Source organism: Equus quagga, chromosome 11 (assembly GCF_021613505.1).
Source record: "Equus quagga isolate Etosha38 chromosome 11, UCLA_HA_Equagga_1.0, whole genome shotgun sequence".
Taxonomy (NCBI): domain Eukaryota; kingdom Metazoa; phylum Chordata; class Mammalia; order Perissodactyla; family Equidae; genus Equus; species Equus quagga.
In genome coordinates this window covers 47617167-47643994 of record NC_060277.1, presented here as the reverse complement: position 1 = coordinate 47643994, position 26828 = coordinate 47617167, and the positions used below count along the sequence as shown (strand labels likewise).

The following is a 26828-nucleotide window of genomic DNA, read 5'->3' as shown; positions in this document are numbered from 1 at the left end:
AAAGGACAAAAAACTGTGGTAGTAATAAGAATGAGAAGGAAAAGATTAAAAGAAGATATTGCAGAGACAAAATTGATGGGAGTTGGACAACCAATAAATGTGGGGGCAAAATGCAGAAATAGACAAAGAGGAATCCAAAAGTTCAACCTAAAGGACTTGGGAGAATGACAGATTAAGAGATAAGGAAACCAAAAAGATCAGAGTTTGGAGGTGACAAGAATTCAGTTTTGACACAAATGAAATGTCAGCCAAGCAAAGTAGAGATAAATAAGAAAATGAAATATATAAGGGCTAGGATACAGTTTGATGCTCATGTTGTAGGAAAGACCAGGTTGTTTTGGTATCTGACATAACTGAGCATCATGTCAAGCAAAAAAGATGTATCTAAGCATTACCTCATGGTAATATATCGTCAATCACTTGTCCCCAATTCCTTGGTGGAAGGCTATTGCAGTGTCTTCTGAAAACATCTCTTATACTGCCAATTCGGGAAGCTTCTGGGTTACCTTTATTTTTACTAAGTGATTTTTATACTTTCTTAGTCTTGACTAAATTGCTACAGACAATTAGAAATTTCTAAGAGGCAGCCTGGTGAAGTTGTGGGGGAACCATACTGAAAAGACAGAAAACTTCACTCTCATTAGTCACTTTCTCTGGAGTACACTCTCTTCAATTTATAAAATGAAGAGAATATGTGAGGTTAATCTATAATGATTCCTCAGATCCCAAATTTTATGAAATAGCTATCAACCCCCTTACCATGAACACATATTCTCCAATCTCCAAAAGAGTTACAGAATCAACCCAGATATTAACCAGCAATACCTTTCTCAATTGAGTGTATCGACATTGTTGTTCCTATATAAACTAAGATTGTCTTAAATTTATTTTAAAAGCCCCCTCTTTAGAACTTTAAGAGAAGTCCTGGATCCTAGTAGTTCGTCAGCAAATTTGACTTTACCCTGACTGGTAGACTTCTTGATTTTCCAATTTTAAGCATATTCAGCTCTAACACCTGCATACTCCCCCCCACCCCCAATTCTCCATCTACCCATCACCTTTCCAGGCTAAAGAGTTCTACAATTGTTTTGGTCAATCTTAAAAATCTCTCCATCCCACTAATCCTTTAAAGTGGCCATTTATAGATTTTCTTCAATTCTATTAAGTCTTTCTGGAAGTCATAGGATTAAAGATGAATTAATTATTGCAGGCAGGATAATGGTATTGTTAAGGAAAAAAACCCATCACTTTCCTGGGCTTTTTGGTGGCAATGTATCAGTTTGCTATCTTCATGGAATCATTTATGAATTATAATTTATAGCAGTGCTTATTTTTCATCTTACCAGCAAAATAATTATTTTTTTCCAAATGAAATTTTATATAATATTCACTATATAAAACAGGTCATAAAGTGCAACTGCTCTGACTGAGGCTTGTAATGACCTAAAGCCCCACAGACTCAGTCAGCCATTGTCCCTCCTTCACATCCCATCCAAAAAAGGCCCTTTGGTTGCTTCCCAGGCAGCATGGGGTACACCATGAAAATCATCACTTTTGTAGCATCTTTAAATATTAAAGATGCCAATATGCATGGAAGAATCAAAGCTTCAAATGAAATAAATCAATTACTGCAGAAGGCCTCTTTACTGCAACATCAGTAAAACATTATAAAGTTAATTTCTTCTCAATTTACTCAAACACATAGAATATTAAACTTTTCACAAGTGCATTTTAGGAAAACTGCCCTTTTTTAAGCAAAGAGTAGATACAGCATCAACTTAAACACTGGCTATAGTATATAATACCAGGAGGAATAATCAGTAATTCCTCCTATAATAGATGTTGACATACTACAAGATATCAAAAAGACATTAGCAGTGAAATGGATCACGATTATTTTTTATTGCACATTTGCTTACAAGTTTGCTCCTTTTGAGTAGAGCTAAACCTCAAGTATTGAGTTAGTTTCAGCCACATTTCCATCAACTGAATTATAGCAATGAATTGCGTGTATGTTCCCCTAGGCTTATGTTCCAGAAACTAGAACATTAACCTTCCCAATTTGTCTAGGTACTGAGCACGGATTTTAACATTTATTTTTAAAGAATTTAATGATTCCAAAACAAACTGAACAGCATACTGTAAAGAAAACATTATGTCTATTCAGATAACCCAGGCTCAGAGAATTACTGATTATATAATATTGTAAAGGTAACTATAACCCAACCTTCTTCCAAACTATTCCATTACTGTATGTATAATTAAGCATTTATTTTAGAAAACTTTTAACACTTTGAGATATTGATTCTCTCACAATTAGGCTTTTATACGGTCTCCCTTCCTCACCAAAAAAACCACCAACAATGACTCCAAATCTTATAAAGGAACTATTATCTTGGACTAAGCTGTTCAGAATGGTGTTCATATTTCCTTTCCACTGTACTCCAGTTTAATGTAAGATGGAGAATGTGCTGTCCAAACTGAAATAATATGGCAGTTCAAGCTTTAAACAGACCTAGAACATTCATAGCCTGATGAAAAAACACACAAGAATGGAGACATAACTATTGAAGCAAACACAGAATTTTGGCCATTAATGGATCAGAAATAATAGCTAATGCAACTACTTTAAGCTTATCAATGTCACATTAAAAAGCAAGATTTTGCCACATATTTGGCAAAATTTTCTAAATTATTTATCCCTATTCTCAAATGGAAAGTTATTTTTAATTGATCACTCTTAAATTGTACACTTCAATCACTCATGATTTCCTTTTTTTTTTTTAAGATTTTATTTTTTCCTTTTTCTCCCCAAAGCCCCCCAGTACATAGTTGTGTATTCTTCGTTGTGGGTTCTTCTAGTTGTGGCATGTGGGACGCTGCCTCAGCGTGGTCTGATGAGCAGTGCCATGTCCGCGCCCAGGATTCGAACTAACGAAACACTGGGCCGCCTGCAGCGGAGCGCGCGAACTTAACCACTCGGCCACGGGGCCAGCCCCACTCATGATTTCCTTTTAAGACTATTCAGAAGAAATAATTCTATTTAAACTTAACCTAGTCAGTTTTTCCTCACACATTTTTACATAAAAAGTTACTAAGATCATAATTCTGAAGAATTTCTGTTTAATCAAACATTATATGCTTAAACTGCAGCAAAGAAATTAGATCCTTTCTTATTCTATCTAGAGTGATCTGCTACCAAATTTTAAGAACTCTTTTCCACAGCTTTTCTTTCATGATTTATAAAAAATACATCTCAAGTCCACGGCGAACTAGCATCCATGCTTATTCCACATAGGTACCGCCAGTGGTCCCTGCGGTGTCCTTTCAACAATGACAAACTCATCAGGGTTGCCGAATGCCTCATAGAAAACCAATAAATCTTGTATCGCGTGCTCCTCAATCTGAAAGGAGGGAGGAAAAACAAGAAGACTTGCTTAACTCTTTTAACTACAAACTAAGCAGAATTATATCAGCGTTCCAATTTCCTTTTGTAGAACTACCACTTTCTATGAATACAATACAGCAGAATTAAATTAAGTATCGTGCTACCCTCTTGGCAAGGAGAAGGCTTGAGGCCTAAGCTACAATAATCATAGCCACCTTCTCTTGAATTTTAATTCTGAGCACAAGGAAAAAGAAACTGAAAATAGTTGTTGGAATCCATTCATTCCTATAGCCTCACTCTGTGAGATACTTTCTGTTATTGTACAAGTTTTTAACTCTTGTTTCTAAGCTCTCCAGGGCAACTATGGGTCTTGTCTGTTTCCAAGCCTGGCTCTCCGGTCTTTCAGCTAAGTCTGTGAAATCTTAACATCCCTCTAATAAATTCTCTTTTCTTTAAGTTAGCCAGAGTTGGTGTCTGTTGCTCACAACTTAAGAACTCTTACTGATACAGAAGCCCAATGTAGTACTAGATAATGTGAAGTTCTCTACTGGCCACTTAGCTTTTTCGTTCCCTTGCTTTAAAATAGTTTCTCTTTCAATCAACACCCACTAGGACATACCCAGTTCTTCTATGGCTATTAGTCAGGCATCTTGAAAGATCTATTTACTTGTTTTTTTTGTTTTTATTGACTTTATCTCAACTAAAAAAAACAAAAGCAGTTCACCCATTTCTCCCACCCCTTACACTCCACCTCCGGCAACCACCAATCTGTTCTCTGTATCTAGAAGCTTGGTTTTTTAAAATTTACTTAATGGACACTTAAGTTGTTTCCATATCTTGGTTATTTTAAATACTGCTATAAGGAACATGGGGGTGCATATATCTTTTCAAGTTAGTGTTTTTGTTTTCTTTGGATAAATACCCAGAAGTGGAATTCCTGGATCATAAGGTAGCTCTATTTTTAATTTTTTGAGAAACCTCCAAACTCTTCCATAGTGGCTGTACCAATTTACATTCCCACCAAAAGTGCACCCCAAGGGTTCCCTTTTCTCCACATCCTTACCAACCCTTGTTATTTCTTGTCTTTTTGATAACAGTCATTCTAACAGGTATGAGGTGATTATCTCATTGTGGTTTTGATTTGCATCTCCTTGATGATTAATGATTTAGAGCTTCTTTTCATGTACTTGTTGGCCATCTGTATTTCTTCTTTGGAAAAAATGTCTATTCAGATCTTCCGTCCATTTTTTAATAGAACTGTTTGGTTTTTTTGCTATTGAGTTGTATGAATTCTTTATATATTTTGGATATATATGATTTGCATATAGCTTATCAGACAAATAATCTGCAAATATATTCTCCCATTCAGTAGGTTGACTTTTCATTTTGTTGATGGTTTCCTTTGCTGTGCAGAAAGTTTTTAGTTTGATGTAATCCCAATTGTTTATTTTTGCTTTTTTTGTTAGATTAAAAAAACCATCGCCAAAGCCTACGTCAAGGAGCTTACCGCCTATGTTTTCTTCTAGAATTTTTATGGTTTCTGGTCTTACATTCAAGCCTTTAATACATTTTGAGTTAATTTTTATGGTATAAGATAGTGGTCAAGTTTCATTCTTTTGTACATGGCTGTCCAATTTTCCAAAAACCCATTTACTGAAGAGACTGTCCTTTCCCCATTGTATATTTCTTGGCTCCTTTGTCATAAATTAATTGACTATATATGTGTAGGGTATTTCTGGGCTCTCTACTCTGTTCCATTGGCCTGTGTATCTGTTTTATGCCAATACCATAGTGTTTTGATTACTAGAGCTTTGTAATATAGTTTGAAATCAGGAAGCGTGATGCCTCCAGCTTTGTTCTCCTTTCTCAAGATTGCTTTGGCTCTTCTGGTCACTTTTAAAAACTAAAACAGTCCAAAGCATCACCAGAGCTAAAAATATTAGCTTCATCACAATTTATTAGTTCTAAATTAATTATCCTGAATACCTTTAATACTTCAACTGCTGAATGCCTCAGTTTACTTTCATATTGCATTTACATTTTAATGTGATAAATATATGTACCTATGCAGAGCAAACAAACATAATTTTCTTAAGGCATGTTAATTTACCTGAATCAAAGCCAAGGGTTTTTCCCGACTTCTGATAAGAGCTGCTTCCTGCTGTAGTTCTTCCTCTACGATAGACGCGAAAGTGACGGGGGCTACCAGGGAAGGAGCAGTCAATGAAGAAGATAGCCAGGGACTGAAAGGATAGTAATAATGAGTTTTCATTCATCTTCTCAAATTTTTGCACACAAAATCTTCTCTGAAATACTCTTTAACAGTGTTACATTTTTTCCCAGTGACCTATAATATAAGGGGACTTGGAAGCTTTTGTGCTCCATTTACATAATGACGTGGTGAGAAACAGAAAAAAGGAGAATTAATATTTTATTTGGATCAGTGTTGTAGGGAAAACACCAAAAAGTGGGATGGAGCAAAAGCAATATTTCTAAACAGAACAGTAACTCAAACTGTGGAGCAGAGAGGATTCAGATAATACATCTTATTCAATATCATACTATTCCCAATTTCTTAATATTCTCCTTTCAAGGGGAAGGAGGAGGGCAAAAGGGTGATTAGGCACACATGTGTGGTGATGAATTATAATTAGTTTTTGGGTGGTAAACATGATGTAATCTAGAGAGAATTCAAAATATATTATGATGTACACCTGAAAGTTATATAATGTTATCATCCAATGTTAGTGCAATAAAAAAACTAATTAAAAAAATTTATATATAAAAAAAATTTCTCCTTTCAGTGCTAAGCAACAGCCCAACTTTGGAGGCCCCAAAGTTAATCAATTAATCTTACTTGGGACTGTCCAGAAGTGGTACATCTGAAATATGGTTGCCTTCTGGTCCTGGGGTACCATAAGTAGAGCATCTGAAAAACAAATGCCAAAATTGGTGATTAAAGCTTCTAGTAATGTTAGTAAAATTGCTTATTAATAGAAATACAGAAAATAAATTTTAAGTCCCTGACTGAGGAGACAAATTAATGTGTGCAGTCAGACTTACCATTAAAATTACAAGTAAATAAAAAATCTATAGGTAGTTATAAAATCTTGTGTATAAAATACCACGGGGGAAGATCTTGCAATAAATGATCTATTGTTTTCTAGTAATATTCATATAACCATATATTATAGTCAAACATACACTAGGAAATACAATTTTGTGAAGAATGTTTTACATTAATAATATTTTATGAATAAAAGTGACAAATTAGTATTAAGTTTCAAAATGTGTAGAAACCAGATAATTAGCAGCCAAATTTTGTGAGTGACTAAAATATAATGAATATTTTGATAAGCCAGGGATTACAGATAGGACAGAAATATAAAACATGATCTCTATCTTCTAAGAACACACAAACTAGATGTGGAAACAACATACAAAATGACATAGAATGTGACAGAAAAGAATTTTAAGACAGTAGCTGACAAACTGAGGTCTAGTGACTCTAAGGACTAAAAAAATCAAAAAGATTTGGTCTTTTGAGAGGGCCTCATGGAAGGACAATAAAAGGGGTGTAGGATGAGGGGGTTGAATGCATTCTTGTAAGGGGAAAAATTAACTAAGATACTCTAGAGACTGGCCTAACGGTGGAATTTTAGAGTTAGAAAGAACCTAGAGATTATCTAGAGTAATCCAGTGCCCTCTCAGCAATGAGCAAATTCAGACCTAGCCAGGGTTAACAACAGAAAGTCAGAGAGTGAACAGAAAGGGCCTAAAACATTGACATCCCAATTCATTTATTCATATTTATTGGATATGTGTCAGCATTCTCATGCTATAAAACTCAGTTCTCTCTCCTCAAAAAACTCTGGTAGGAGAGATTTAAAAACGTATTTAAGCAGTGATAAAACAATGTGAGAGTACTATAACTGATATCTATACCAATCTGTAAAAAGTACTATGGAGTCACAGGAGAAACTAACATAATACGGAAGAGGACCTTTGCTGTTGGTTTCACTGAGGAACGACATTAAAGCTCAGGAGAGTGGCACTGAGATAGGGTTGTGGTTATACAAATACATGGAATGGTAAAAGATTTTGGTGGCTTAAGTCAAAGGAGGCTGTTCTCTTCAATAAACAGAATGACTGGATTAAGAATATGGAAGAGATTAAATGGGGAAATAAAGTTAAAATGAAACAGTAGGGCCAGAGTACAAAATGCAGTGAAAGCTAAAATGGTTAGACCTGACGTGTGGGTAAACAAATTTACTGAGTATTTTCATATACATTATCTCATTTCACCTTTGTAATAGTCTGTGAAGAAAACATTTATTATTTCCGTTATACTGATTAGGAAACTAAGACACAAAGAATATTACCTAATTTGTTTGATTCACAAATTGAGTAAGCAGCAGAGAGAGAACTCAAATACAGGCCTTTTTAATTCAGAGTGCAGTATTTTTCCATTATCACAAAGCTGCCTTTATTTCTACTATTCCCCTTAGTCTAGAATACATTTCACTACAAATGTCTTCTCATTCTTTAAGGGTTGGCTCAAATATCACCTTCTCCCTGCTCCTATAGCACTTCAATTTCTATTATAGAGATTTACACACCGTGTTCTCGTTGTTTACACATCTATCTTAATTGATAGACTAGTCTCTCAATGTACAGGACTATGTTTCCTTCATTTCTGTATCTCAGTGTCCAGCAGAACACCTGGTACATAGCTGTTTGTGAAAAAATAATTAGAGAATAAATAACTGAAGCAGAAAGCCAAAGGATTCTAAGTATGGGATAAAATAAAAGCAGAGGTTTTTTAAAAATTCCTTATTCCTTTGAATTACTGGTAACTTTTTTCTTCCAGATGTAGGTACTGATATACAAAATAAAATGAAAATAGGTATAGTTGTAGGGTTATCGGCTTTAATGAAGTTCTATGACTTGAAATCTGCTGGATACCTGACCTGTGACATCCAAAATAAGAGAAATCTCCAGGATGAAGTAAAAGAAGGCTTCTGGTCAGGAGAAAAATGAAGCCAAGGAGATGAACTAGAAAACTGTTGGGATAAACCTGTTAACCTGTTATGAGATGATGAGAATCTAGACTGGAATGACTATAAAATAAATGGAAAAATTCTACATTCTGCTGGAATAAGGTAATTTAGACAGAGAGTAAAGGCAAATTCCCTTAGGTAAGTTCCTTGAAAGGTCCTAAAGTCAGTCCAAGGCTAGAGATTAGAGGCCTTCTAGGGCATTCAAGCGTAACACAGAACAAACACAAATAACTTAAGTCGCACTCAAAATCCTCCTGGGGATCAGCTAAAGTGTTCTGACACTTTCAAAGAAATGCAAAATTATGTAGAACCAATTATTATTTAATTGCTAAGTAAGAAGCAGCAGCTAAAAGCTCTGTCTTCAAAAATGGCATGTCATTGGTTAACAGAATAGAATATTAGAATTAAAGTACCTTATACAGGCCTTGTGAAATCAAAGTTAAGCAACTGAAGCTTAAGTATAACAACTTTTCTATGTAACATTTTACTGTTTATAAAGTACTTTGATATACATTATCTGATATAAGCCTTATAATAAACCTGTATGATAGGCATTACTGTTCTCATTTCGTATATGATGAAACTGAGGTTCAGAAAGGTTCACAGAGGGCTACTATAAGCATGAGCCTGAAACTCAAATCTGTTTCACAGGATTATAATCCTAGAATTTTTTCCACTAATGATTTGTCAATGGATAATCTCATTAATTAAAAATTTACTCAAATAACTCAAAGTCTGTCAAAACTTCATCTTATAATGAAGCAAAATTGTTAAATAAATTAGAACTATGATTAAACAAATATCGAAAACATTCTAAGCTTTCAGATAATAAATATAACATCATTAAGCTTTTGATATTTGCAATACAGAAATAGACATCCCAACAGACAATCTGTATAAAATTTAGCCTTCTGAAAATAAAAACAACATAGAAAGGTTGGCTAAAATCTTCTTTCAAGGATATCTGTTCAAACTGAAAAACATTAATCTTGCTGAATTTAGACTTAAGAGAACTAAATTACTTTTCGCTCAGAGTTGGCTTTTTATTTTTTAAAAGGATTTTGTATTAGCTTAATTACAAAGATTTTTATATAAGATTAGAACTGATATAACGATTTTGCCTCACGTAGTTTTTCTTACTAATCAGAAACACAAGATTACATTTTCTGCCCAGTATTATATAAGGGGGTATTTAAGCAAAAGGAAAATGAAAGTAAACACATTAAAATGAAGAAGAACACATAAGTAACAATAAACAAACAGAAACTGCATAAATCCCTCTTTTCTACATCTTAACATCCCCAAATACTGCCATTCTTGGATTTCCCTAGCGCTGGGGTAAAAAGAATATCACATTTTCTACAATTAAATAATGAATGTATAGTTTGTGGAATTTCTTGAGATGAGACCCCCAACTCCTGCCACCTCAATTCCCTAAAGGACCATAAACATTCCTATCTTCTTGCTTTAATTCCTACTATTTCCTTTGTTTAAAACAACTGCCCTTGCTCTTCTCTTCTTTTATAAATCTCATCCTATGTTCAAAAGCTTGTAGTAATGAAATGGATTAGTATTTTTTTCTAATGTTATTCATATGGCCATTAATATAATGACCAAATATTTGGGATTGAATATGAAAAATGTTTATGAACTAATACTCAAGCCCTTCTTCTTCAATGAAGTTTTCCCTGATGACTCTAGCCATGGTCATTTTTCCCTTCTCTGAACCACTTATCTGGCACTTGATCTCATATTGCTTTGTGACTTCTTTAATACTCTTATGTTGTACTGTAATTTCATTCTTGTTCTGTCATTTTACTTCAATGTGTGCATATTTAGACTTAGCAACTAGATTTCAAAACACCTTTAAGACTAGGCCTGTGTATTATATTTTTATATATACCCAAGAGAGGCCAGCAGAATGTTGTGCATATATCAGGTGTCCCATATATTTGGTGAATTAATAAATATTTTTACATTATCTGTTGTTTTATTTACTTTAAAAAAAAAGCTCTCTTATGATTACATATTTTCTATGATGAAATCAAAAAATGAAATTCAAGCTGTCTTCTTTCTCAGTGATCAGGTGATAACACACAGCTATTTAAAACATTAACTTACACCTACCACTCTAGCTATGAATGATATTATACTATCATACACTGCTTTAACTAAAATTTCCAAAGCAGCATAATAGCACAGAACACTTTTCACAATTAAGAGTCCTGATGTTATAGCACACTCTAGTGATCAACTATGAAACCACAGATCCTTAATATTTTAAGAGTTCCTTGACAAATAAAAATATTTATCCAAAGAACATAAGAAAATTTCAATGTATAGTGTTAATATTTAAAATATAAAAATATTTTTTAAATGAACTTAATTTTCATACCTTAAAATTACATCTAAGGCATACAATATAACTCACTACATTAGAAATAAATGTTACTTGAAACAAAGCTACAATTTTATTTTATTTATGCATCCCAGCATTCACCAAAAGCCCCCTGGGCACCTACTACATGCTAGGAAACATCTTAAGCATTGGTGATGCAGTGATGAGCAGAGATCAATCTGCCTTGCTCTCATTGAACATATAACTGAATAAACAGACATTAAAATACTTGTAGTCGAAAATATTAAACAAAGAACCACATTAATAATAGCTGTGAAAAGTACAATGAGTGAGAAGTGCTATGAGAACATGTTAACAGGAAACTGACCCAGTAAGGGAAGTCAGAGTTCAAGAAGATGGTTGAACAGAGACTGAAAGAAGAGTCAGAGTCAACTAGTCAAAGGATAGGTGGATAGAAGAAGTAAAAGGCATTTGAGAAATGAAGAGAAGGCCAAAATAGCTAGAATATAGATATCATGTTAAAAGATAAACCTAAAGAGGTTGGAAAGAGCCAGACTAGGTAGGCCTTGCAGGCCATAAAGAATTATACCTTTTATCCTAAAAGCAGTAAGATCTGCATTTTAAAAAGAACACAACATACCAGCTCAATATACTGGAGGAAAGCAAGAAAGGCTATGGTGAGACCAGTCAGGAGGCTTACTCAGGTGGCCCAGGTGAAAGATCACAGTAGTCTGAGGAGGGTGATGGCAGTGAAGATCAAGTTTAGTATTTGGATTTGAGAAATATTTAACAGATAAAACTGGCATGTCCTGATGACAGACTGGGTATTGGAGAGGAAGATGGATGTGTCAAAGACTTGTAAATGCCGTTTACCAAGGAAGAAAAATCAAGAAGAACGGGCTGTTTTATGTTTTTTTTTTTTTTAAATATTTTATTTTTTCCTTTTTCTCCCCAAAGCCCCCCAGTACATAGTTGTATATTCTTCGTTGTGGGTCCTTCTAGTTGTGGCATGTGGGACGCTGCCTCAGCGTGGTTTGATGAGCAGCGCCATGTCCGCGCCCAGGATTCAAACCAACGAAACACTGGGCCACCTGCAGCGGAGCGCGCGAACTTAACCACTCGGCCACGGGGCCAGCCCCCGGGCTGTTTTATGTTTTGTCTGTATGATTGTTTGACTTTGGTTTTATGAGAAGAGTATGAGGAAAACACTAAGTTTGGTTTTGGACATAAAGTTTAAGGTGTTTCCGAACATCCAAATAGGATGACGATATCAAGAAGGCAGTTGGGTAATCCAGTCTGAAGCTCAAGAGAGATGTGGGCAGGCAATATAAACTTTGAGTCTTCAGTGTATGGCTGATAATTGGACACAGAAGCTCATGAAATGGACAGCATAGAAAGAATATAAAGTGAAATGAGCAGCTGACTTATAATTGAACTTCAAGTAATAATAAAAATAAAATAAAATAAAAATAAAAAGTCCATAGTGTTGGCAATATGGAGGTCACTGCTGAACTGAGCCTGAACTGTTTCAGTTTAGTAATGGGACTGGAAGGCAAAACAGATTAAGAAATGAGTGGGAACTGACAGCTCGTTTGAGAAATCTGGAAGTGAAGTGAGTAGGGAATGGGTAATGATAGGACATGTGCTAGAACAAAGTGTGGGTGTTGAGTAAGGGACTGATCACCCCACCCAGGCTGCATGAGAGAGACCTGAATATATTCAAAACCAGATGAGAAGAATCTACTTTAAAGAAAAACACTGAATATCCACAAGAAAAGAGAGGGATAATTAATAGTTTAAGGTTTCTGAATTGGAAAGGAGTTAAGATATAAGCACAGGTATAAATACTAGCTTTAGATACGAAGGATAACTCTTCTATTGCAGAACAAGAAAGGATGATAAGATGAATACAAACAGAGGCAGATTTGTGTTTCTCATAGTACGAAAATAAAGAACTTACATATCTTTCTATTTAAAAGCACGTTCTATGGGACATCTCTCATCATACAACTTACAAAACCAATGGTATTCTTACATCAAAAAGACTATACTATATTAAGTTTTTAAGAATACTGTAATAGATGTAGGGTCATTACAGAGGATAACAACCAATTTAAAAAATTTTATAATTCAAAAAGATTTGTCTGGAATAGAAAAACCTAATGAGAGATGTATATATAATGACTATTTTAAAACACTCATTTTGATTATAATTAGGTATGTAATTGACACATTTATGAAATAAACATATATAAAGCATATATGTATAAGGATGTATGGGGACAAGTGGCACTCAAATGTAGTTGGACATGAGCATCATTTTTACTGTGAGAATTTAACTACAGTAAGGGATTACCTGTTACTTAGGAACGAAACAAAACACCCTTCCCTCAACACCTTTAACAACTTATAAAATACTGAACAGTTTTATATTGTTTAGGTTACCTCATTCTCAGTGAATCATAACATGTTCAACAAACATTTATTGGTATTTTTTTCCTGAAATGCATTTTTTGAAACTAATAAAAAAATATACATTCAAATACTTTTAATACGTCAAAGATCACAGGCATGTTAACTTCTGTTGCCAGGCTAGTTCATTTCTATATCAATTCAAGAATAAAATTTCTTCTACCATCTCTGCCTAAATGAAGAGTGCTCTTGGAGAATGCCAAGAGGAATTTATTTTTAAAAAATCTTTTATAACTACTTATTTCAATCAGGATTTTCTTAATATTAGACAATTAAAATGCAGAAACGAATTGAATGTTGAGGCTGATATATTTCCTCTTCATAATGCTTTGTACACATTTAATTATTTAATTATTTGTGTAAGGTTTTTCTTCTCTATTGGACTGTAAGTTCTATATAAGCAGGGGCTATGTTAAGTTTGTTCACCGTTGTAACTCTAGTACCTAGCGTTAATGTCTGATACAAAGCAAATGTCAATTTTAAGACTACAAATGTCTTACATCACACCCAATTTTGTATTTATGAGCCTATCTGAATGGGCTTAATATTATCACTTTATTATAAGTAAACATTACATAAAAAGGTTTATCTGCTTTATAGGTTGAGTTTCATTTAAGATTTTTATTTTAAAGTATCACTCCACTGCTAAAAGTATTTGAAAAGTCAGAGAGACCAGATGACTTCTTCAGATCCTTTCTGATCTCTGATTTTTTGTATTATAAGTAAATGGCTCAAGAACTTTGGTCACAAATGTACAGTCTGTAATAAGGAAGCCAGTCACAATATCAACAATAAAAATATGTTTAAACAGTTCATCTAAACCAGCAATTTCCAATGGTGTTAGAAGACTCTGACAGTTCCTCAGGAGCTGCCTGGCGGGGGGCAGGTACGGTGAGGTTAAACTAGTATAGCTCCTAAACTCCTCTCCATGCTTCAATCAGAGAAATTTATATTATCTGTTTGATATACTGAAATTGGATATACAATTCCATTTTTAAAAAGGTTTAGGGAAAAAAAACCAGGTTTGATAACCACTGAAAAAGGGTTTATTGTTATGTAAAATAAAATATAAATCTAGCCACAAATGACATTTTTAATTACATTTTTGTTTTGTCTGAAACACTCTAGGGATTAGTATCTTTGGGAGATGTGATACTAGCAGAAATAAGGAAAAAAATCTCCATTTAATCAACCAACTTGAAACATGGCTTTTTGTTCCAACATTTACCTATCTAATGTCCAAGAATGCTCCCTTTTGAACAATGATTAAGAAAATTTACATACCATGGTGGGGAAGCTATTTTTATTAAATTGCTTTTAAATTATGTTTAGATTTTCACGTTTCACATAGGCATTTAAAATATGAAACATCTCTTTAAAATATATTGCACTTTAAAAACCAGTATCAAAAATAGCTAGAGAAAAAACTGGAAACATCAAAGGTCCATCAACAGATGCAGATAAATAGATTATTTCATACCCATACAATGAAATACTACTCAGCAATAAAATAGAATGAACTATTCATATACAGAAACAACTTGGATGAATCCCAAAATAAATGCTGAGTAAAAGATAAAAAAAAAGTACACTGCCAGCCCCGGATGCCTAGTGGTTAAGTTGGGGCATGCTCTGCTTCAGGGGCCCGGGTTCGATTCCCAGGTGCAGAACTACACCATTCGTCTGTCAGAGGCCATGCTGTGGTGGTGGCTGACATACAAAAAGAGGAGGATTGGCAGTGGATGTTAGCTCAGGGCAAATCTTCCTCAGCAAAACAAAAAAGACACAGTAAATGATTCCATTGATATAAAATGGTATTCCATTGTATATAAATATACAAGCTAGTCTAAACTGACAGAAGCAGGTTAGTAGTTGCATGGGGAGCAGGATGAGGAAGGAAGGAAAGGATTATGAAGGGGCATGAGGAAACTATATATTCACTGTCTTGAATGTGGTTAGTGATGATAGTTACACAGGAATATACATATGCCAAAACTTCAAACTGTATACTTTAAATATATACAGTTTATTGTAAGCCAATTATACCAAAATAAAGCTTAAAAAAATACACATGCTAATTGCGAATGTAAAAGACTGTATAAAAATCACCTTCAAATTTTTAAAGATTATTTTATAACGTAAAACCACCATAGAACATTCTAAGGCAGGAAATATATAAGCTTATTTCATTACCTTACAACTTTTGGAGCCTGGGAATTTTCAGTTCCTTTAAAACAAACTTTTTTGACATGATCTCCTGAACTATGGCCAGTAATATATTTTTTTTCTTCTACTGAGAAATCCCGGAATGACTTGGATGAAACTGAATGTAGTGAAGATGCCCTATAAAAGACAACAAAGACCATGTTAAAACATCCATTTTTTGAAAGGTTGTTGCTGGAAGTCACAGGGCAAAATACAGAGAATGTATACAAAAATTTTAGAATGATATTATATAATTACAGTTTTCAATGTGATGTTGGATTCTTGCTGTCAATTGTGAATTAGTCTAAACTATGTGATTAAAAAAACAATCAATGGAGATCAACACTGGAAATAATCCAAATGTTGAAACTGGCAACAATGATATTAAAAACAGCTATTGTTTTTATGCAAGTAACAACAACAACAAAATATGCTCAGAATAAATTAAAGAATAAGTTAAGCTCAGGAGAAAACAAGAAACTATGAAAAAGAAAAAAATAGAAATTCAAAACTTTTAATACAATATTTAAAAAACAAAATTCACTTGATGGATGTAACAGCAGACTGGAAAAGAGTCAGTAAACTTGAAGATAAATCAATAGAAATTTCTGAATCTGAAGAACAGAGGGAAAAGATTGAAAAAGATTTAAGTCAGCCATGGTGTGACTTACTAGATAATATCAAAAGGTCTACCATAAGTGTAATTGGAGTCCCAGAAGGAGAGGAGAGGCATATGACAGACAAAAATATTCAAAGAAACAATGGCAAACATTCCCCAAATGTGGTGGAAGACATAAATTTAAAGATTCAAGAATTTTTGCAAACCCCAAAGAAGATAAATACAAAAAAAATACCACATTGGCACATAATGGGCAAACTGCTAAAAAAGAAAGATTAAAAAAAACTTTGAAAGCAGTCCAGAAATATAACACAGTATGAAAACTCCTAGCTTATTGATAGAAACAAGGAAGGCCAAAAGACAGTGTAATGACATCTTTAATGTGGTAAAAAGGAGGAAAAAACTGTCAGTCCAGAATTCTATATCCATATGAGTGAGCTTGGACAAGTACCCTCTACAACTCAAGCTCTGAAATGACTACAGTCCTGGTGGAACCTTGATGGCAGTAATGTGGGAGACCTTGAACCAGAGAAACCCACCTAAGAAATAACCCAGCTAAGCTATACCCAGATTCCTGACCCAAAGGAACAGTGAGACAATAACATTGGTTGTTTTAAGCCACTGTTTAGGGATAATTTGTTACAAAACAATAGATAACCTAATACGAGATACCAGAGGACTTAAAAGGATAATAAATATTATAAATAGCCCTATGTGAATAAATTTGACAATTTACATGAAATGAACTGATATCTTGAAAAAACAATTTACTAAAGATGATAAAAAATGAAATAGAAAAATCTATAGACCTATATTTATTTTAAAAACTGAATTAATCCCACCAGTTTTTTTATTATAGAAATTGACAAATTGATTCTAAAATTTATATGGGAATACAAAAAGCCTACGTTAGCCAAAGTATTCTTAAAAAAGAAAACAAAAGTTGGAAGAAGATAAAACAAGTAACAGTAAAAGACAGTACGGTACTGACATAAGGATTAACAGACCAAGGAGAGAGAACAGAGAGCTCAGAAATAGACCCTCATGTATACTGGCATTTTACTTTCAATAACTGAATTTCCAAAGCATTTCAGTGGGAAAAGTGTTTTCTATAATAAACAAATGGTTTATAGAAGAAAAAAATAACCTTTATCTCACACCACATCCCAAAATTAATTCCAGATGGATCATAGATCTAATTTAAAAGTTAAGTAACCCAGAAGGAAACAGAAAACTATCTTCATAACCCGGTGCTAGGCACAGGTGTCTCAGGACATATACAACAATAACCATCAAATAAAGAAATGATATATTAGACTTAACCAAAATTTAAAACTTCTGTTCATCAGAAGACATTCTTAAGAAAACAGAGAAAACACTTGCAGAACATGTATCTGACAAAGGACTCGGTTGGATCCAGACTCTAAAAAGAATTCCTAGAACTCAAAAATAAAAAACATAAATAATAAAAGACAAAGCAATTTCAAAACGCAAGCAAAAAGGATCTGAAAAGACACTCACAAAGGAAGATATGCTAATACTCAGTAGGCACACATGAAAACGTGCTCATTATTCATCCAGAAACAAATTAAAACCATAATCAGAGACCACCACATGCACAGAAGAATGAGTAAAATTAACTGACAGTACCAAATGTTGGCAAGGATGTAAAACAACCAACACTCTCATACATTGTTGGGGGGAGAGGATAAAATGGTACAAATGCTGTGGGTAAAGGTCTGGCAGTTTCTTAAAAAGTAAATATACATCTTCTGTATAACTCAGCAATTCTACTCTGTAGTATTTACCCAAGAGAAGTTAAAATATATGTCTATAAAAAGCCCGAAATAAGAATGTTCATAACAGATGTAGTTATAATAGCCAAAAGGAAAAGAGTCTAGGTGGAAAGAGTCCAACTGTCTATCAACAGAAGTAAACACAAATTGTGGCATATATTCTTACCTTAGAATACTACTGAGTAGGAATAAACTACTTAGGAACACTTAGGAATAAACTACTGAGTAGGAATAAAAAATACTAATGGAAGGAATAAACTATTGGTATTCATAATCCAGATAAAAGTGAAAAACATGTTGAGCGAAAGAAGCCAGACAGAAAAAAGTACATTATGTTTCATTCTAATTATATAAAGTTCTAAAACAGGCAAAACTAATCTATGGTCAAAAAAGGAAAATTCACAACAGTGGTTGACATTGGAGTGAGATGGGGACAAAGATTAAAGAGAACTTTTTGAAGAAAACTTTCTGGGATAGTGATAATGCCCAGCAAATTATTAAAAAGATAATAAATAATGACTAGGTGGGGTTTATTCCAGGAATGCAAGGTTGGTCTACCACTCAAAAAATCAATCAATACAATTCATCACATTCACAGTATAAAGGACAAAAATCCTATGGAAAAGTCTTATGATCAAGTCAATAGATGCATCAAAAATATGAAGTATTTAGGGATAAATTTAACAAAGCACGGACGGGTGAGATTTATATACTGAAAAATACAAAACACTGCTGAGATAAATTAAAGATCTAAAAGATCTTTATACCATGTTCATGATTGGGAGACTCTCAATATTGATAAGCTGTCAATCCTCGTCAATTCATCTACAGAGTCAAAGCAACACCAAACAAATTATAGCAGGTTTTTTTTTTTTTACAAGTCAAATCTAAGATTTATATAAACATGGAAAAAGCCTAAAATGCAAAAAACAATTTTGAATAAAAAAATAAAGTCAGAAATTATACTATCTGATTTCAATAACTATAAAAGCTATCATCATCAAGTCAGTATGGAACAGCATAAGCATACACATGTAGGACAAATGGAAGTGAGAAGAGTTTAGAATTAGACCCACGCATACATGGTCAACTGATTTCCAGCAAAAGTGCCAAGTAATAAAATGGGGAAAGAACAATCTTTTCAACAAACTCTGCTGGAACAACTAGGTATCTGTATGAGAAAAAAGAAGAAATTAAAACCTTGACCTCTTTCTTACCCTGAATATAAAAAGAAACCTGAATCACAAACCCAATCATAAAAGCTAAACTTATAAAACATCTAGATCAAAACAAAAGCAAAATTTTTGTAACCTTAGAGTAGTTGAAGACACAAAAAGCTCTAACTTTAAACGAAAACAAAAAATTGACGTAATGGATTTTATCAAAACTAAAAACTTCTGCTCCTCAAGACAATGTTAAGAAAATGAAAAGCCAAACTACAAAGGAAGAGAATATTCAAAAAACATATATCCAACAAAGGTCTTATTTCCAGACTATAACTCTTACAATTCTACATTAAGAAAATAAACAGCCCAATAAAAAGGCAAAAGATCTGAAAAGACATTCCAAAGATATAAAAATGGCCAATAAGCCCCTGAGAAATGCAAAATAAGCCACATCTAATAGAATAGCTAAAATTAAAAACATTATCTAAACCAAGTGTAAAATGATAGGACCATTTTGGAAAACTGTTTGGTACTATTCTTATAAAGTCAAACGTTCACTTAACATATGACCCAGCAATTCCACTCCTAAGTATTTACTCAAGCGAAATAAAGACATATGTTTATTAAAAGACTTGTAGATAAATCTTAACGTTTTTCATAGAAATAAACTGGAAAGAACCCAGTATTTCTCAACAATAAAAAAGGAAGAAATTAATGATACATGTAACAACATGGATTAAGCTCCAAAACTTTATGTTGAAGGAAGGAAGCCACATACAAAAGAAAGCATACTGTATTTACATGCCATTCATATGAAGTTATAGGAAAGACAAAAACTAAGCTACACTATTAGAAATTTCATCAATGATGGTGTGCGGCATGGGTGGAGGGTAGGGACTGATTGAGAAAAGGTGCTAGATAATGGAAATATTTTCTTTATCTTCATTGGGGTGGTGATTATGCAGGTATATACATTTGTCAAAACTCCAACTCTAGACTTAAAATTAGTGCATTTACTATATGTAAATTGTAACTTTATTAAGGTATTTCAAACAAACAGAATACACAGTAAAATCTGTACCCCTTCCCAAATGACTAAAATAAGATGAAAAATGCCAAGTTTTGGTAAGGAGGTGGAGAAAGTGCAACTCTCATATACTGCTGGAGAGAATGTTTAGTGGTAGCTACTAAAATGAATACATGCATAGCCTACAACCCAGTAATTCTATTCCTAGCTATAAATCCAAGAGACATGCAAATATATGTTCACCAAGAACATGAACTAGAATGTCCTAACCCTAAGAGTAAAACAGTGAAGCCATTCAAATGCCAACATGAACTGGATGATAATTGCGGTATATTTCTACAATGGAATATTAGTACTCTTTAAAATATGAATGAATTTCATAAATATAATGTTGAGCAAAAGAAGCCAGAAACATTGTATGATTCTATTTATATATACATTAAAAAAGGAAAAATTAGGGCCAGCCCCAGTGACCAAGGGGTTAAGTTCAGCGTGCTCCACTTCAGTGTCCTGGATTCAGTTCCTGGGTACAGACCAACATCCCTCTGTTAGCGGCCATGCTGTGCTGGTGGCCCTCCTACTAAAAAATAGAGGAAGACTGGCACAGATGTTAGCTCAGGGCGAATCTTCCTCAGCAAAAAAAAAAAGGAGACATTAATCAGTGGAAATAGAAGTTAGAATAGTGGATGACAGAAGTCAGGATAGTGGATTGGTGCGGTGGACGGGGGAAGGAAGGGTAGCATCAGGGGACTTCTGAGATGCTGGTAATGTTACTTCTTGATTTGAGTGCTGGTTGCACAAGACATGCTCAGTTTGTGAAAATTCAACAACCTACACATTCCAATTCAATAAAAACATTTAAAATTTAAACCTATTGAAATTTAAACCTAACCTGGACAGAATAGAGGAAATAAAAATTAAATTGATCTAAATAATTAAAAGCACATAAAATGAATCATACTCAACATAGGTGTAATACTTTGAGAATTAGTTAAGAGTGGAATGTATTATAGAATAATATCAATCAAAAAACAGCAAGAAATTAAAAATCACCTATAAAGATTAATTTAGCTTCCAAAGATTTCATACTAAGATTTTGATGGTATCGGAATCTTTTGATTTAACAATCAGTATTTTACTTTACCATTAAGAACGAAAAAAGGATTCACAGGATAGTAGTCAGGGTCAGGCATACAGATTCTGTTGCTAGACCATTTGGGTTCAAGTTACTCAGCCTCTATACTTCAGTTTCCTCATCAATAACATGGAGATACTAATACCATCTTGTTCATCATAACAGCTGTCATGAGGATGAAATGTTAATTTACAGTAAAGTATCTAAAACAGTATCTGATACATAGAAATACTAGCTAAGTCTGCTACTATCCACTATTTTCACAGCATTTAACAAAACTAACTTATTTTAAGAGAAAAAGAAGACAGTGAGAACATAGAAGTTCTGATATGAAGAAATATAATCAAGTAATAGGTAAAGTCTGACTGATTTAGAAAAATTAATTCAAAAAGATAGCCTTTAGTTAATATTTTGTACACTAGATCTGTACTGTATCCTTAGCATCGCTTTCAGAATCCTTAACATCAGTCAAAATTATGAACAATAATAATGTAAAAATTTCCTAATCCAATTTTAATTATTTACTCAGAAATAAAGTGGCCACGTTACTAAGTGAACACAAATGCTAACTGGAAATTTCTCAAAAAGTTAAATTCCTACTTTGAAGAAACCATAAAATCCACACCCAAATTAAGTTCATAAGCTATTTGGAGTATCCCATAAAAAAGCAAGGCCTTCTAAAATACTGTATCTTGTGTGAATAGCTCATTTGTACCTGACTCTGACCTAACCACCATACCATATTTGCAAAAAACACTTTTACATGCATCATCTCGTTTTATCCCTACAACATCAATCCTGAAAGATAAGTATTTTCATCACTAGCTATGTTTAAAAGGAGAGTCCAAGCAAAGTTCAGGGATCTCAATGACTACAGAATCACCAAAGAAAACGCAGAACTGAGATCCAAATCCAATTCTTAATGATCACAATGCTTTGCCGTCTACTCTACCACTTCCTTCAATAGGAAATCAAGACAACAACACTCCTTATGAAGTGTCAAAGATAACACAGACGAGAGGAAAATAATGATGATTCACACTTTATTTTCTTAGCAAATGAGCTAAGCATCCATTCATAATAAAATCAACTAAAAATTTTTACCAAATTCCTATTTACAATAAAGGTTAAATCAAGACAAACTACTTTACATAAGATTTTTCTTAAAAAAAATTCACCAAAAACTTAATACATGTTAAGGAAATCAGTTAATCATGTGAACATATTACAAATTAAGTTACAATTTATTTAAGTAAATGATAATGGCTAATATTTACGTATTTGATTATACAATGTTGAAGGTGCCATGCTAAATGTGTTCCATTTAACTCAGTTTAATTGTCACAATACCCCTGTGAAAGAGGTACTGTTTTTAGCTCTATTTATAGACAAAGAAAGTAAGACAGAGAAAGCTTAAATAACTGATCTAAGGTCACATTGCTACCAAGTATCAGATCCACGATTTAAACTCAGGAAAGGATCACTCTAGAACCCAGGCTTAATCACTATACTACTGTGTCTACATTGAAAAGTCATTTATCCTAAATCTTAAATCGTATGAGAAAAATTTTCTTTATAAATTTGTATCAAAAACATGAGCTACTAAGGCATTCATGTTAAAAATAATTCTTCAAAAGGAACCTACCTTTGACTTTATCATAAAATTTTCCCCAAAATACATACACAGAACATAAAAAAATTAATTACAAATACTAAAGAATAATTCCCCATTTCCTTTACTAGCTGCTTCTGCCAATAAAGAAAGTTATATAGTGGTACAGAAAAACCCTAGCTCTTTTAATAGAGAAGAGTTTTGTTTTTCTTTTTTTCTAAGTAACCAAAGACCTGATGAAGTACAGCACAGGAAATATTTCTATAAGACACAGAATCTGTTTCCTAAGCAGTTTACATTAAAAGTAAAGAAAAACCCTTGTTTATAATTCCTTATTAAGAGCAAATCAACAATCTACAAAATTTTGTGATTTTAACAGAGATAACCAAATTCTGATTTTGTACCAGTACACTTTTGATATCAGAACTCTTTTTTTTGTTTTTTAAGTAAATCCATTCCAATCTTAGTCAGCTTAACCACACATAAAATTCCTTTCTCAAGATTCCATTTCCACAAATCTTCTACAACTTTCTATATCCACTTAGGTTTTGTCCTATCTTTTTCCTTTCTTACTCTGGAAAAATATTTTAATTTAGGACAAAATTACTTTCTTTTTTCCCTTATCAAAAAAAACCCAAAAAACAAAAACCCATGTCCTGAATATCTTTCCTTATTCAAAGAACACATCCTATTTTCATTATCTTTTTTTCATATACACTTGTCCTCTTTCATCATTATTTCTAGTAGTTTTATTTTTATATATTGATTATAAATTTTAACTATTTGTAATCTTTCCTTTCCAGTCCTAAAAACGAGGAAGCAGACCATTGTGATGCTTCAAAAGTCAGCATCCTTTAGCAGATTAGCAATTTAGAAATACATTTCATAATGTCTACTATATTCTTCCTCATAGTAAATCTTCAACATGGCACAAAACATGTTTGTTTGGGTTTTTTTTGTAAGGAACATTGGCCCTGAGCTAACATCTGTTGCCAATCTTCCTCTTTTTTGCTTGAGGAAGACTGTCACTAAGCTAACATCTGTGTGAATCTTCCTCTATTTTATGTAGGATGCCACCACAGCGTGGCTTGATGAGCGATGCTAGATCGGTGCCTGAGATCTGAACCAGCAAACCCCAGGTTGCTGACGAGAAGCATGCAAACCCAACCACTATGCCACCGGGCACAAATGTTTATTAACAGACCTAAATATATTTTCTCTCTTTAAAAAGTTAAAAAGCCAAAAGTAGGTAAATTTATTTATGTTTAGCATTTACTGTTTATCTTATGTGGAAATGATTTAGCTATTCAGTGAATATCCATTACTTAGTTTAATTTAGTATAAACTTCTATCTTGTTTACATTTATTTAAATTCCTTGCTTTAAACAATTATGTTTGAATCGGACATTAAACAGCTAACCATCATAAGTTATTTTACTTGTTGACAAATTTTGTAACACAGAGATAGCATGAGCTTATTTGATTGGTAAACCCAGACAGAAAACGTTGCAAGTATGTATTACATTTAATATTGATAACTCTGAAGACATGCCTATTTTTATTAAACTAATAAACTTAAAACTAACTTTTACTTATCAGAGATTATCCCAGATCATGTGAACTTGAAAAAACATCTGGGTTAGTTTCTATATTTCTGAGAGTATACTTGATTTATATAAACACTTAATTTTCTTTAAGCCAATTAAGTAGAGCTCTTTACAAATTAATTTTGGCAATGCCCTCCAGAGATAAAAAAATATCATGTGTCTATAACATACAGTCATAGCCATATAAACATACAGACATAGAGAACTTACAGTTTATTTTAAAAATTTTAGCCATTTCTCAAGTAGAAAACTCAAAAGAATAGTTGGATCCAAACTGTGTTTCTAGCAGATGAACTAAATTAAGGTTACCTGCTCAGATAGCCAAAGCTTTTTCTAAAGATTTTTTATGTGCATGTCGTAAGATGCTTTTAGAACTATTTCTGGGGTCATTTTGTCTTTTAGAAGCTTCTGCATACCAATCAAAGAATGCATTCCATTGTCTCTGAGAAGTTTGAGATTCTCTCTTCTAAGAGTGCCCCTTAACGTGGACTTATCTAAGTTAAAAAAGTTCCTTGAAGTGGCCACTACAATCCCCAAAGTTCACCCATTTTCCAAAAAGGCACAAGATCCTGGTCCATAGACCAGGTGGAACTATCTCTGCCTTTCGATTCCCTAAGATGTCTCAACTATTAGGAGCCCTGTTTTCCAACAGCTGTTCCAAAACACAAGGAATCACCTGTTTTCTCCCCTTTTGAACAGAAGAGGGTGACTTACCAAGATGCTTCAACAAACACAATACACAATAAAGTTGGAGAGCTCAAAAAGCAAAGAGAGCAGAGCTAGGATCCAAGACAGACATCCTCAAATTCCAGGGTTGGTGAGAAAGCAGTTAGCTCAATGGGCTCTGTGGGTACCAGCACCTGGTTGCTCACCGGCCTTGGAGTCATTGGGGGTCTTCTTTGGATGCCATTTCTGATGCCATGAAATGTCAAAAGTTCATAAATAACAGAAGTAAAACCAATGAATTACCGAAGTAGTAATGAGTAAAATTTTGTGCGTACACAAAAAGATAGTTTCCAAACCAGGAGCACTCAAATCAAAACATGGAATGAGGCTCAGGGGTATACTGTCATAAAGCAGCTTAATTACTGAGAAAGCAGTGTTTATTCTTCACAGTGTTTGGTTACATTAGATTTTTCTTAAATGACATGGAATTGGTCAGTGGTTACCTCTTATCAACCTTGGGGAAACAGTTCAAGTTTGCTTATGATTTCCAGAGACATAAGCAAGAAATGACCCTAAGTCAAGTTAGTTTTTGGAAAATAAGCTAAATTAAGCTTTGCTTGTATAACTAAACTGGTTTTGTCTGCTCAGGGGATTTTCAAGATTGGTCTCTTTTTTATTTCAACAATAGTAACGAATGCATTCTATAAATACAATCTGTAAATCAGATTAAAATCTAATTTCAGATCAATTTTCTATTTTTCTCAAAGCAGAGAAAAGTTTAAATTCTACCAACTTTCTGTAGAGCAACATTTACAAAGGCTATTCTCAGGAAAACAAATCTATTCCATTTTTAATTTCGTCAAGTATATACTATATGTATTTACACCTATGTATATCTGGTTAAAAATCAAATGATATACTAAACTTGTAGCCTTCTAAGGATTCAAGAAAGAAAATTATTCAACAACCTAATAATAATAATAATTTCCATTTATACTAAATATGCATCAAAATTCAGGAATACCAAGCATCAACTATTTTAGGCAAATGTGTTCTTAAAATTTCTAACAAATGTTTTCTGATCCATTAATTTAGGATAAAATTTCCATAACCAAACAGCAAATTATATGTATATATTTTTATATTATGCTTATTTTATATATATGTGTAATTATAAAATATTGACATATATAACATACGTATTACTAAGTTACCTCAGCCCACAGCTTAATGAGTGCAAATAAAAGTAAGTACCTAAATTCAAAAGAATTTAGCAGAAATGAACTTTAAAAGATCCTTGAGTTATCAATAAAATCTGTGAAGTCATAAAATGGGCATAAATGATTAACTGTATGACAATTCAGATACATCTCACTTCGATAATTCAGAATAAAACTATCTATAATTGGTCACTTAGATAAATTTCCTTGGTGTCCTAAAATACATAAAACCCATTATTCATTTGTTTGTATTTAAATGTTCAAATCACCCTTTCATAAAATGCATGTATAATAAACATCACTATATTTCATAGCCGCCAAATTATTTTTCAAAGAAAAATACCCTGATAATATTTTTGGCCTAATTTTATGGCATTTTTCTTCCCGGTGAGGTATGTGAAAATATATACCAAATGTTGAGAATCTCAGTCCCAGTCCTAATCTCCTTAGCCTAATCAGCTTCCAGAATGCTGGCAAGCAAATAGAAAAATTAAAA

General features: G+C 33.2%; 1 protein-coding gene across 3 annotated transcripts in view; it reads right to left on the bottom strand.

Moving 5' to 3' along the window:
* Window positions 1-2878: 2878 nt before the first annotated feature.
* The window catches only part of IBTK (inhibitor of Bruton tyrosine kinase), a 98632-nt gene continuing 74682 nt past the window's right edge, over window positions 2879-26828 (bottom strand). For all 3 annotated transcript variants that reach the window (XM_046675863.1, XM_046675861.1, XM_046675862.1), the window contains 4 exons: window positions 15473-15622; window positions 6246-6317; window positions 5499-5631; window positions 2879-3404 (listed from right to left, as the gene is read on the bottom strand). In XM_046675863.1, the coding sequence (XP_046531819.1) occupies window positions 3273-3404; window positions 5499-5631; window positions 6246-6317; window positions 15473-15622 (487 nt within the window). In that variant the 3' untranslated portion in view covers window positions 2879-3272. The remainder of the gene's footprint in view (window positions 3405-5498; window positions 5632-6245; window positions 6318-15472; window positions 15623-26828) is intronic.